Source organism: Eumetopias jubatus, unplaced genomic scaffold (assembly GCF_037043125.1).
Source record: "Eumetopias jubatus isolate StellerSeaLion01/CBP00866 unplaced genomic scaffold, mEumJub1_p1.0 scaffold_5, whole genome shotgun sequence".
Classification (NCBI taxonomy): Eukaryota; Metazoa; Chordata; class Mammalia; order Carnivora; family Otariidae; genus Eumetopias; species Eumetopias jubatus.
In genome coordinates, this window is record NW_028274811.1 from 124,773,282 (window position 1) to 124,787,647 (window position 14,366).

The following is a 14,366-nucleotide window of genomic DNA, read 5'->3' on the forward strand; positions in this document are numbered from 1 at the left end:
AACCAGGACTAGGAGTGTAGCAATTCTGAAACTACTTTCTATGAATGGTAGCAATGAACAAATGAATGAAAGTAGTGATGATACTGGAGGCCAAACTTCTCACTGTTGAAGAAGTGAAATACAAATATGGAATGGAGAAAGGCTAGGAAGTTAGATTAGGATTACTGGATGTATCAGTGTGAACTCATGATTTTATACACACACACACACACACACACACACACAGTTGGCTGATCTCCCATTCCAGCTCGCTCTCCTGAAACAGTCTAGAAGCAATGACACCCCAGCATCAGTGAACATACCCAGGGCCCAAATCCAGATTTGTAAACAGAATTCCCTATTAAAAGGAGCCATGGATCAATGGAGAAATGGGTAACATCAGAGCAGGAAAAGTACAAGATGAGCCAAGAACATTTTGTTGTACCAGAATGTAAGAAATTATCCCCAAAATGATGGGGATATGTCAAAAGGACAGAAACCAGTTTTAGGGAGTTTCTATTAGATAAAAACCTCTGAAAATATTCAGAAATTGGAAAGAAACACAATGTACTTCCAATCACTGTACTTTTTAGAGTTTATATTTGTGGTTAAAACCATCAGTTAAAACTGCTTTCAGAAACAAAACTATACCTAGAATTCACAGTTTAAAATGTTTTACTTCTTAGGGGGGCGCCTGGGTGGCTCAGTTTGTTAAGCGTCTCCCTTCGGCTCAGGTCGTGATCCCAGGGTCCTGGGATCGAGCCCCACATCGGGCTCCCTGCTCCATGGGAAGCCTGCTTCTCCCTCTCCCGCTCCCCCTGCTTGTGTTCCCTCTCTCGCTGTGTCTCTCTCTGTCAAATAAATAAATAGAATCTTTAAAAAAATAATAAATAAATAAATAAATAAAATGTTTTACTTCTTAGGAAACAGGACTTACCATTAAAAGGATATGACTAATATGTTCATCTCCAAATTTGCAATAGCAAATTTTTGGAGTGGCTGGATATCAGAATAACTATGTGAACTATTCAAATATAAATAAAGCTATTTGAAAACATGTTTTTCCCGTAATTATTTATAAAGCTTCTAATTTCCATAATTACAGTACATTCGTGGAGAAATTGTCCAGCTAAAGGTCCAAGGATTCTAGGGTCCCCTGAGCCTGTCCTTTCCCAATTTCATCATGTAGTTAAGAAAGAAATGTAACAGAATTGTTTTGATGTTGAAAAGACAAGGGTTGAAGACAATCCAAAGGAAATTCACTTAACAATATCAACCCAAGATGAATTGATAAAAGGAAGTTTAATAAATGAAATTATAAGATCATAATCATGGGCATTCACTTATTAATAATCTATGAAAACACTCTTTAATTTAACTTAATAGTGATTTGTTATGGAGTTTTGATGTGTAGGAATACTTCTCAGTGAAGAATCAAAATATAATAGTCACATATTTGTGGGCTCTAGGCCAAAGAGCCCCAATCTGAATCTCAGGCAAAGTGTGTAAGACTTCAAAGTAAGAAAGGAAAACACTCTCTGATTGGAAGTAATGTACCAATATTCTGGTTTAAAATAAATGAGTTTTAGATGACAATGTCACCACAGATTTTAGAGTATGCTTTTGAATAGCTTAAAGATGGATTCCTGCTTATCTCTGTCCTACTTTCCTCCTGTTAGAGACAGAGACAACAGGCCCCAAATGGAGTCACTTATGGTAAGCCCACAGCGCCAAAAAGACACTTAGTACCTAACCCAAGTACAGTTTCAAACTCTCCCAGGAATGTAATCTTAACTAGTCAGTCTGGAATTTCCCGATCAGCACCAGTGAGGTAATCCAACCGACAGACCCCTTTGTCCCCTCAAAAGAAGGTATAATCCTGCTGGAATCATCCATTTTTTTCTATTTGTAAATTCCTTGTCCCACCCGCTTTCTGCCTTTAAAAACATTCCATTTTGTACAGCTCCTCATAACCTCTATTTGCTAGATGAGATGCTGCCCAATTCATAAATCATTGAATAAAGATAATTAGATCTTCAAATTTACTCAGTTGGATTTTTGTTGGATTTAGTATTACTCGTCTAAACCTAAAGAAGTAAGGTCTTATTTTCCCCAGATAAAATAACCAATAATCCCATGAACTCCAGCTCAGGAATCCTCATATTTTAAAAAAGCAGCCCAACCTAATTTTCAAAGGATATCTTATGAAAAACTCCAACACATAAAACAGACAAAAACAGAATTCCTCTGACTGAAGTGGAAGGCCCCCTGCCCCTCACTCCTATCCTGAGGCCTCTCCTTCTACCTTACTGCAGCCCCTGGAGCATCTGCACAAAATCCCAAGACTGTAGAACATACAAAACATAGTTCCAAGTAATAAACTAATGTAAATGTCCCGGTTTGATCAGAAAAACATCTTTTCAGATGCATAAGGAAAATATAGGCATATAGAAACAAATGTTATTAGTGATTATATTTGGGTAGTAGAATTATGAGTAATTTTTTTCCAAATTTTTTATAGTTGACAGGAATTACTGTTAGAAACCCAATAAACTTTATTTTTTTAAGGTGTAAGTACATCACTCTCCCTACAGTGAACTGCATCGTAGTGTATGACAGAAAAAAGCATTTCTGTACCACTATGAGTACATTTAAAAATACACACATATACACACAATGATGTAAAGATTAGAGATATAAATTTAACAATATAACAATTTAACAGAGAGGCCTGTTTATATTTGAAGGACATATTTTTTTTAATTTTTTTATTGTTATGTGAAGGACATAATATTTTAATCACAATAGATCAGATATATTTAATTGTTTCCTTTAATGTCCTATTTATTGCAATTCAGAAAAGAGGTTAAAAAGTTAAGGAAAAAAACTGTCCCATGAAATCTACTACTTTCAAATAATAATTCTTGTATTTCCAAAACCTATTACTCAAGTCAAAGACTGCAGTTAAGATATCAGTAACATTTCCTAGACAAGTAAATAGTCAATTAATTATATCTGCTTCTGGGAAATGAAGAAAGTAAATATTAACCATGATTTTGAAATCAAAATGGAGATATTAGGCAAGTGGGGGAAGTTACAGTAGTTACAATATATAGCAGTTTTCTACATAATGGTAACTAAATTTTTTCCCGGTTTTATTAAGAAATAATTAACATACATCACTGTATAAATTTAAGGCATACAGCATGATAATATGATTTACATATATTGTGAAATGATTATCGCAATAGGTTCAGCTAACATCCCTCATCTCATATGGATACAATATAAAGAAAAAAAAAAGGTAAAAAAAAGTTTCCTTGTAATGATACCTCTTAGGACTCACTCTCCTTAACAATGTTCCTCTATATCATACAGTGTTAACTATAGTCATAATGTTGTACATTATACCCCTAATTATACCATTAGTACTTATTTATCTTATAACTAGAAATTTGTACCTTTTGACTACTCTCTTCCAACTCCCTCATTCCCCATCTTCTGCCTCTGGTAACCACACGTCTGATCTCGTTTTCTGTGACTCTGTGGTTTGTTGCGGGGGCGGGGGGGGTTGTTTGGGTTTTTTTCTGTTTTAGATTCCACATAGAAATAAATCATACAGTATTTTGTCTTTCTCTGTCTGACTTATTTCATTTAGTATAATGCCTTCAAGGTCCACTCAAGTTGTTGCAAATGGTAGGATTTCCTCACTTTTATGGCTGAATTATATATATATAGATATAGATATCTAGACATAGATATATAGCTATCTAGATCTATATATCTATATAGATCTAGATAGCTATATATCTCACAACTTCTTTAACCACTTATCCATCAATGGACTTAGGTTGTTTGGCTGTTTCCATGTATTAGTAATTGCAAATGATGTTGCCATGAACATGGAGGTGCAGATTATCTTTTCAAGGTCGTGTTTTCATTTCCTTTGGATATATTCTCAGAAGGGGAATTGCTGAATCATATGGTAGCTCTATTTGTAATTTTTTGAGGATCCTCCGTACTGTTTTCCACAGTGGCTGCACCAATTTACAATCCCACCAACAGTGCGCACGGTTTCCCTTTTCTCCACAACCACACCAGCATTTGTTATCTCTTGTCTTTTTTATAATGATCATTCTAATACGCTGAGGTGATATTTCACTGTGGTTTTCATTTGCATTTCCCTAATGACTAGTGAGGTTGAGCATCTTTTCATGTACCTGTTGGTCTTTAGTACATCTTCCTTGGAAAATGTCTATTCAGATCCTTTTGCCCATTTTTTAATTGGGTTTGTTTTGTTTTGCTATTGAGCTGTTAGATTTCTTTACATATTTTTGGATTTTAACCCCTTATCAGATACATGATTTGCAATTAGGCATAGAATGAACATATCTCAACATAATAAAGGCCATATATGACAAGCCCGCAGCCAACATCATACTCAGTGGTAAAAGGCTGAAAGCTTTTCCTCTAAGATCAGGAACAAGACAAGGGTGCCCGCTCTCGTTACTCCTATTCAAGACTGTACTGGAAGTCATAACTAGAGCAATCAGGCAAGAAAAGAAATAAAAGAAAGAGGTAAAATTCTATTTGACATGATGACATGATTCTAAATACAGAAAATCCTAAAGACTCATCAAAAAAACTCTTAGATCTAATCAACAAATTCAGTAAAGCTGTAGAACATAAAATTAACATTAAAAAAAATCAAGAGGTTTTCATACACTAACAATGAATTTTCTGAAAAATAAAGAAAATGATCCCATTTACAATAACATCAAAAACAATTAAATAATTAGGAATATATTTAACCAAGGAGGTAAAAAATAACTCTAGTAACTTAATATGCTAATGTTAATTTCCCGTGTTTCCGCACAGACTTGTTTATCCACCCTTGTCCTACTTTCCTAATCATCTCATTATATGTCCTATATGTACTATAAGTCTGAAATTGCAAAAATAGCCAGAAATAAAACTAACCGGATTCCTTTCTTCCTGAAATTTTATTGGCTAAAACTTAAATCCACAAAGTCTTAGTGTTTCTATAATATAAGAAGCCCTGAATGGCTGAAATAATTAAGAAGAGCTTAGAGGGCCGCCCGGGTGGCTCAGTTGGTTAAGCGACTGCCTTCGGCTCAGGCCATGATCCCAGAGTTCATTCTGGGATCGAGTCCCACATTGGGCTCCCGGCTCAGTGGGGAGCCTGCTTCACCCTCTGACCCTCTCCCCTCTCATGCTGTTTCTCTCTCTCTCTCAAATAAATAAATAAAATCTTAAAAAAAAAAAAAAAAAGAGCTTAGAGACTGGCAAAAACTGCTCTTCCTCATACTTTTTAAGAAATACTGTCTCCCATCCAAGTACCAGGCCTGACCCTGCTTAGCTGTCGATGGTAAGCACAAACTAAAAAGAGAATAAATTAAATACAAGGTTTTAAAGGTTTCATTTCCACAGACCAGTTGCTTAAATAGATCTGTATTCCCAAAAGCTTCAAATAAAGCAGATAAAAGCAGAACTAAGTTTAAGACAGGGAGAATGACCTAGAGGCCTATCTGCTTTCTTTCCTTACCATCATCACTCTCACAACATCATCTTTGGTGGAATCCTAGGGGCAATGATTTTAAGGAGAAGGGAATGAGAAATTCTAATAAAATACATGAAAAAAAGAAACTACTGAAGCCACCACTGAATATAATTGTATGCTTAAATTATATATGAATTCTATTTGAATCATCTAGCACTGGACACTTAATAAACAATTAGTCACACAAAAAAATGAATGAGACTGTGATCCTCTTTAAGGTTGAGAGGAACTTCACTGGGTTTCAACAGAGGGCAGTTTGAAACATAGTATATTAATTTATTCCAAAAGTTCAACTAGAGCATGTAGATTATAGCCAATTCTCATTATTTGCAGTAGTTATGATCTAGAAAGTTCTGTAAATACTGAATTATCCAATACAGGGTTGGGTTCATACAAGCCAGTCATATCTTCATCAACTAATCAATGTATAACTTTATGTTTTTGTTTAAAGAAACATTATTTAATATATATACCTGATTCATTAACATTGAACTCATAGTCATGACTGAATGAAGCTTATCTAACATACGTATTTCTCTGCAAGGCACGTCATGGACTTTTCACACTTAGGAACACCAGACAGTGCTCCAGCACTTCGGCACTATACTTGGGGGCCATTTTAAACAGCAAAATCACCAACAAAAGGCCCCCAAGTAATAAAAATGCAGCACAACACAGATCACAAAAAGGACACTTGATTACAATGTGAGAGCTGAAACAAGAAGAAAGAGCATCAGCTTTTTCACATTCTTTTTTGCTGCTCTGTGCAAGTGCATGTCTGCAAACAACCACAAAAGCACTGTGTATTGATTTGGGGGTTACAAAAACATTTCAGCAAATACAGAAACCACAAATAATGAGGATCCACTGTATTTTCTTAGGCAATCAAATCTATTAGATTTTGATGTAGTTACAAACCTTGAGTACTAAGTGTTTTAGAAATATGTACTAGGACAGGGAAAGAGGAGTAAAAGTCAGAAGTAAAACTGAGGCTCAAAATTCCACACCAACCATATCCACTGACACTGTAATAGATCTGTGGTAGGTTGCATTACTGTTCCCAATCCATAACCTCTTCTGTATCCTCAACCTTTGGCATGTGCTACTGTGGTTACTCTCCCTAAAGACCTGGGCAAATTTCTCCACTGATACCCGTGGTCATGTGATTTGCTCTAGCCAATGGAATGTCCATGGACATATGAACAAAGGCCTGAAATGTGCTTCCAGAGTTGAGGTTTCCTTCTTGTGTTTCTGCCATCACCGTGTGAAAAACATGCCCTCAGGCAGTTCACTAGTGCAAGGAGCAACAGGGACACATGGAACAGACCCAGACATTAACTGTAGCTTGGAGCTACACTCAGACATCCCACAGATATGTTAGTAATTATAAATAATCCATTAAGTTTGATAGCATTTATGCAGCTATAGTTAATTGATATTGAATATAATTTCAAAAATATTACTGCCTCACTAAAAGATCTTTATATAAAAGGTTGATGAAACCCTCTTTCATTCTTGTTCTAAAGCCTAGTACATAGTAGGTTTGGAGTATGTTGTGTCCAAAGATGGCTGCATCTATATCTCCCATCCCATATCTTTTACAATGTGATCTTGTCATTCACACACCAAATGGTGGAGTCTATCTCTCCTCTCCTCAAATCTGAGTTGGCCCTACAATGCCATATAAGACTTGAAGCCAGACCTTAAAATCTGAAGTTTCCATATTCATCCTTCATGGAAGCCAGTCATCAAGCAAGAAGTCAAACCCCACTAAGTCCACCACACTGTTAGAAAGCCTAAACTAGATATGTGGAAAGAGAGAGTGAGCATGCACACAGGTATGCACGTGCACACTGTGGGGAAGGGGGAGGGCTGGAAACAGGACAGATACCATGGGGTAGAGCACCAACTATAAATCATCTGAGTGAGGCATTTTGAACATTAAAACCATCCTAGTGCCCCAGCTGACACTATATGAAGCAGAAGAACTTCCTGGTCAATCCACAGAATTGTAAGAAATAATAATACATTGTTTAAAACAAGAAACTAATTTTTAGGGTGAATTACAGCAACTCAATCAACTTGTTAATAAATGTGTGCTGAATTAATTAAATTCAATAAATATTTTGTTTAATGCTTACCTTGGTGTTTGCCATGTCCACAATATACTGGTCTCCCTTTATACATTCCATTACTTCAAAACCATCTCTGTCAATCACTTTGGCCTGAGAGCTTCCAGATACAACAAGAATCATGTCTCCTGTGTTACTATACTGTAGTGACTTGATCTGATGGCTATGTAAAAGAAAAAAGAAAATAGTGTTGTAAGACACTGGGCATAATGTTTACACTTTGACTACATTAAGCTCTGCCAGAAAAAAAATCACACAACTGCACAAATTGATAATTCTTCAAAATCAGGATCATCAACCTCAAATGGGCCCTCAACACCAGTGGCTATCCTGTTAGCACTCTCCTCCCACTCACCACAGCATCTATTAAAATATCTACTCACCGTAGATATCTTCAACCCAACCAACTGCCCTTCTTTCAGCTGTTGATTTGTCTGGCTCTTTCCCAAAAGCAACAAACAACAACTGCCTCAACTTCCTCCCACTAATGTCATAAACTCCTCTGCATCTGAACACCTCTCTTCCTCCTCCTCTTTGATTACAATGGTGGATGGAAACCTCTTCCTGCCCAAGGCAAATCAAATACCTGTATTCTGGATCTCATCCTTTCCAGTCTCCTCAGGAACTTCTGATTATCCTCTCTCCTCCCTTTCACAGCTAAGTGTTTGAACAAGTTTTCACCTCCTCCATGTCTCCAGTACTACAGTATCCTTTGCACGCTCACCACTCCACTCATTCCCCCAGCTTCCAGGATTTGGTCGGCTGGTGACTAACACCTAAACTCCCTCATACAAGATTATGTTACCATTCCAAAGCAGCCCACATTCAGCCTGGCCAGCGTGCAGTAAAATGGTCCAGCCCCATGCTTCAGTCTGGGATCCATGGGAAGAATTAAACCAGCTTCAGATTTCCCTGTGGCTGAGGCGGCTTCTGCAACCACATGACAATGCAATTTCTGCGCCTTCCTAAGGGTGTTTCCCCTGCACCTTCTCTCTCGGGAGCTAATCCCAAAATACACTCTTCAACCAACCTTCTGCATGCAAATCCTGGAATTTCAAAGAATGGTTTTGGTGAACCTGACCTGAGAGAGTTGGTATCAAAAGTGGTCCTATCGATGGACTCTGAAAAACAAACTGAGGGTTCTAGAGAGGAGGAGGGTGGGGGGATGGGTTATCCTGGTGATGGGTATTAAAGAGGGCACATTCTGTGTGGAGCACTGGGTGTTATGCACAAACAATGAATCATGGAACACTACATCAAGAACTAATGATGTAATGTATGGTGATTAACATAACAATAAAAATTTTTTTTTAAAAAGTGGTTCTATGAAGTCAATTCCAAGATGAGATCACCGAGTGGATAGTAACGAGGACCCCATCACAGGGAGTACATAGTCCCTGACATGCTACAGCAGTGCAACTGCAACTGCTAAAAGCTCATCGTGAAAGGAAAGGTACTGGCTGGTGTAGTATTCCAGGCATTTGAGAGGTACAGGAAACCTAAGAACTGAAACAACTCTAGAACTGGATAGCTACTACTGGGTGTAGTCAGTGCAATGAATAAAGACAATGAAAGGCTGAGGATGACTATCACCAATTAAAAACTACAGTGTGAAAAAAGCCAAAGGGCCTCTTTGGCAGCCTACAAAGACAGGGTTATTGGCCCTGTCAGGTAAGTGGTATGCGGTGACCGATCTGGTAAAGCGTCTTTTTCCACCTCTATTAGGAAGCAAGACCAAAAACAGTTCACATTCACAGGTGACCAACAGCAGCATACATATGCATGCTTGAGCCAGGGCTACATTAATTTTCTGGCCCTTTGTCTTAACATAGTCCAAAGGGACCTGTACCATCTGGACAATCTGAAGAAATTCATGCTGGTCTGTGATCTAGATGACATTATGCTAACTGAATCGGGTGAGCAAAAAATCAAGTACATTGGTGAGAAACATGCTCTCCAGAAGATGTGAGATAAACCCTAGAAAAGATCAAGAGATTGAGACAAGGATGTGTAGGAAAGATGCATGTAGACAGACACAGGAAAAGTGGACAACAAATACGAAGCTCTTTGTATCCCATGTTAATCCAGACAACACCAACTTTGAAAGAGGCAATAAACCACAAAGACAAAGTGACTTGGCCAGTTGACATTAGCTAGCTTTTGTCATCATCCATACCACTGTTAATGCAATAGTCTTATAAGTGAAATAGCAGTGCAAAAAGGGATGGAAATTATGCATAGGACCAACAGCAACTCTGCAGAATTGACCTATTATTGCCAAAGGTCTAACCTGCCAGTAACAGAAGCCTATGATGAGCCCCACTCCCAAAATCAATACTAATCTAATGAGTAAGTAAAATACATAATATGAAAAACTGTAATAAGTATATGGGAAAAAACTGAGTGGGGAGGGCAGAAAATGTGAACCAAGGGGACAGGGATAAATGTTTTAAGTAAAGTGGTCAGGAAGTAAGTGAGTAAGTAGGCTATGAAGTGAAGGAGTAGGCTATGAAGATATTTTGATATCTGCTCTCCCTTTCCAAGGGAAGCAACAGCTACTAGAAAGGACCTGCAGCAAAAGCGTGTCTGGCATTTCCCCAATGTAACCGTAGCAGAGTGAGCAAAGCAAACAGGAGTTGGAGAGGTCAGAATGCAGCAAGTGGGGAGATGCAGATCAAGGAGGGCCACGTAAGCCACTGAAAGGACTTTGGCTTTTGTTCTCTCAGGGAGAAATTAGACGAAACCCATCGGAGTGCTTTGAGCTGAGCAGTGACACAATCTGACCTACACTCTACAGAACCATTTTTTGTGCCTGGACCATTCTGCACTCTGAAATCTGTGGATTCCCTCTTAGTATGTTTTTTAAACATATTAAAAAACTACATTAGACATATACTGGAAGCCATTATTTATCACATAAATAACTAAAAAATATTTTTTTGAATTTGTGGCATATGTGAGTTTCTGTACTAATGTATCAAGTAACTATGCCCAGAGGCAGGTCTAATAACTACTGTAATTTCAAAGGAGTGATGAGCATAAACAATGTGTATTTCAATATGACTATTATAATAACAATAATATAATATGAAAGCATCTGAACTTTGCAGGTACACCTGTGACTTTGTTGCCTACTTTCATAATTAAAGGAAATGCTAAACATCATTTAGAGATTAGTGAAAAGAAACAATTTTTTATCCAAGTTCACAGAAATTGGGAGCACCAGATATTGAACTTCTGAGTTGTAGAATTTAAAATAACTGTAATTAGGGGCGCCTGTGTGGCTCAGTCGTTAAGCGTATGCCTTCAGCTCAGGTCATGATCTCAGAGTCCTGGGATCGAGTCCAGCATCGGGCTCCCTGTTCGGCAGGGAGCCTGCTTCTCCCCCTCACACTGCCCCTGCATGTGTTCCCTTTCTCGCTAACTCTCTCTGTCAAATAAATAAATAAAATCTTTTAAAAAAATTTTTTTTAAATAAAAGACCTGTAATTAGGGGCGCCTGGGTGGCTAGTCATTACGCGTCTGCCTTTGGCTCGGGTCATGATTCCAGGGTCCTGGGATTGAGCCCCGCTTGGGGCTCCCTGCTCAGCGGGAGGCCTGCTTCTCCCTCTCCCACTCCCCCTGCTTGTGTTCCCTCTCTTGCAGTCTCTCTCTCTCTCTGCCAAGTAAAAAAATAATATCTAAAAAAATAACTGTAATTAAGAAACTAAATGACAAGGTATATAATACATACATAAAACTGAAAATTAAAAAAAGAAATATGCAGAAATTTTAGAATGAAAACTACAATCACTGAGATTTAGAACTAATGGATGGGTTTAACAGCAGAGAATTAATGGTTAAAAGATCATTTTTAGACTTAAGCGCGTGACAAAAAATGGAAAATGCAGAAAAAGTTTAAGGTACATATGACATATGCTGAAAAAGTCTCATATTAGAATTGCAGAATGGAAAAAGAGAGAAGCAGTCTGTAAAGAGATGACTGTCAAAATTTTGGAAAAATGATAAAAGACACTAACCCAGAGATTCAATAAGTACTGTAAACCCCAAAAGGATAGCAAAAACCACACCCAGGAACATCACAGTAAAACTGCTGAAAGCCAAAGACAAAAGTAAAACCTTAAAAACATTTTTTTTAAACATGTTTTCATCAGGAAAATCCAAAAGTAAAAGTACAATGAGATACCACTGTCTACCCACCAAATGACTAAAATATAAAAGGCTAACAGTACAAAGTACATTATTGGGACTGTGAAGTGAAAATAATCTACATTCTGAGACAAAGAAAGCTGTCACATCAACAACTGCAATATATTCTACATATTATAGGACCAGCACTGCCCAACAGAACTTTCTGTGATGGTGGAAACAGTCTACATCTGTGTTGTCCATTACGGTAACCACTAGCCACTAGCCACATGTTTCTATCAAGCACCAGAAATATGGCTAGTGCAACTAAGGAACTTAATTTTTAATTTTAATTTTAATTTAAATAGCTACATTTGGCTAGCGGCTAGTGCACTGAGCAAGTGCAGCTGTTAACAAATATGAAATAAATATAAAACAGTCTCAACTTTGGAACAACAGAAGATTCTTATTGGCTCATAAACAGATGAAAAATTAAATACTAACAAAATATTCTTTAGAAACAAAAGAAAACCTAATGAAATCTATTAAAGTCTATTTGGATGATAATAGTACCAGTACTAAAAAAGTCAATTGTACAGTCCCTAAATGTGATATCCAGTTACAAATTTAGAAATGAATATTGAAGTAAACTCTCCATGTAAAAATTTCTTATTCACCATGCTAAAACACAGTCTATAACATTCTTCAGAGATGGCATGGAAAGTAACACACATCAAAGCAATTTTAAAGTATATGCTATCTCAGGTGCCATTCTCTCAAAAAAGAAATCACCAAATAAATACGTATGGAAAGCAAACAATTAAACACCTTAAACAGATAATAACACACAAACCCATAAAGAATTCTGCTGGAGAACTAACTTAGTCCCAAATATAAAATTTCTCTATCAGAAAGCAAAAATGAAAATCTGTCTTTTTAAACGGTCCTCACAACTTCCTTTATGAATGTAACTCTGTTGGCAAAAAAAAAAAAAAAAAGACAAAAAAACTCTATTCTTTGATTTATCCTAAAAGGTTAATCTGAAAATAAATTTCAATGATTAAGACAATTTTAACAAAATTTTAGGCTATTTAGTCTTATTTAGATTTACTTTCTAAGTCTATAATTTCAAGGCTGAGAAATAAATGGATATTTCAGCAGAAAAAACTATTAATCATGATAATTTTGTCTCGTAGAAACAGAATATACACAAAAAATCAAAATTTAAGTGTATCTGACTAAGCAACAAAAGAATTATTCTTCCCGGCTGGTGGCCAAATCCAAATTAGATATTTACAATGAAACTGCTTTTCTTCACAGCTACTGATAACTAGAAACTAGTGCTCAAAACTTAAACTGACCATTTCTCCTAAAATTCTGAAATTCTAGCTGATAGTTTTTTAAATATTTATTCTTCAAAAAACCATTCTTAATGCACTGATTCAAAGTACTAATTCCAATTCAAAGATAATTCAAACAAAGGTCTGAGTGGGCTCTGAGGCTAGAATGTGTGACAGTGTGAGGAATTTCACCACAATGCCCCAGATCAAAAGGTCAATGTAGATAAGAAATTGAAGCTCCCAAACCAGGTGCTCATGAGAAAGAAACCTAGAAAAGCAAATGTGGGGCTAATGCCCAGGCCCTTCCTTCCTAAAAAGAAAAGCCTCTCTGACCTTATACTAAATGCTAAAATGCTGGGAAGGAATGAGGTCCTTAGCAAAATTCTGACCAGGGTCCCAAATTTAAATGTTAAATCAAGAAGGAGGCCCCCATAATAAGATATAAAATTATATGTTTCACCAGATTTGCCAGTTGTCCATTTATTGCCTCACAGCTCTAAATTCACCCTTCACTGCCTGCTCTGCAAAAATGAATTTGGGCCCTTTAAATATTCTTCCTTTGCCCTGGGGCATGTTTTGCAGCTAGAGGGTGCTAGAGAGACACTGCAGGTTCCAGTGTGCTCCTGCTGGTGGGCTCCAGCACCCCACATGGCTTCTTTAGTGTCTGGCTCCCACAGCCTATACAGCTTCTCTACACCAGGCTGCTCAAGTACCTGGTGGTCAGCAACATCCAGCAGCTTCCCCCAGCACCTTCCGCCGCAGTGCTATACCAGTGACTCTGGTGAGACAGGTTTCTGGAAAGTTCTGCTGTCAGAGCACAAAAATTCTTTATCATTCAATGAGCCAAAGCCTTGTCCTCTAAAATGTCTGGATCTCAGTCCCGAGGGGCCTCTCCCTTGAATGCTTTATCTCCACCCTAGGGGTAAGAGATGCTCCTTTTATCTGCTATTCCTGTGTTCTTTAGAGTACTCTTTACTTTTTATTAGCCAATACCTCATTTCTCCAATCCTCTGTTAGTAACTCTTTATAATAAACTTCTCCCTTTTCAAATTGCTCTGTGCTTGCTCTCTACTTATTAGACCCTGCTTGATATACTAAATTTCAAGTGATTAATTAGAAACAGAAAATTATTGGCAGTTTAATCCAATTTGTTTATATACACATTCACACACAAATGTGTGTATATATATGTATATATACACACAT

The 14,366-nt window shown here is 37.3% G+C and overlaps 1 protein-coding gene across 3 annotated transcripts in view; it reads right to left on the reverse strand.

Moving 5' to 3' along the window:
- Positions 1-14,366, reverse strand: part of WDR70 (WD repeat domain 70) — a 290,485-nt gene that overhangs the window by 198,076 nt on the left and 78,043 nt on the right. For all 3 annotated transcript variants that reach the window (XM_028098034.2, XM_088023519.1, XM_088023520.1), the window contains one exon: positions 7,702-7,855. In XM_028098034.2, coding sequence (XP_027953835.1) covers positions 7,702-7,855 — 154 coding nt within the window. The remainder of the gene's footprint in view (positions 1-7,701; positions 7,856-14,366) is intronic.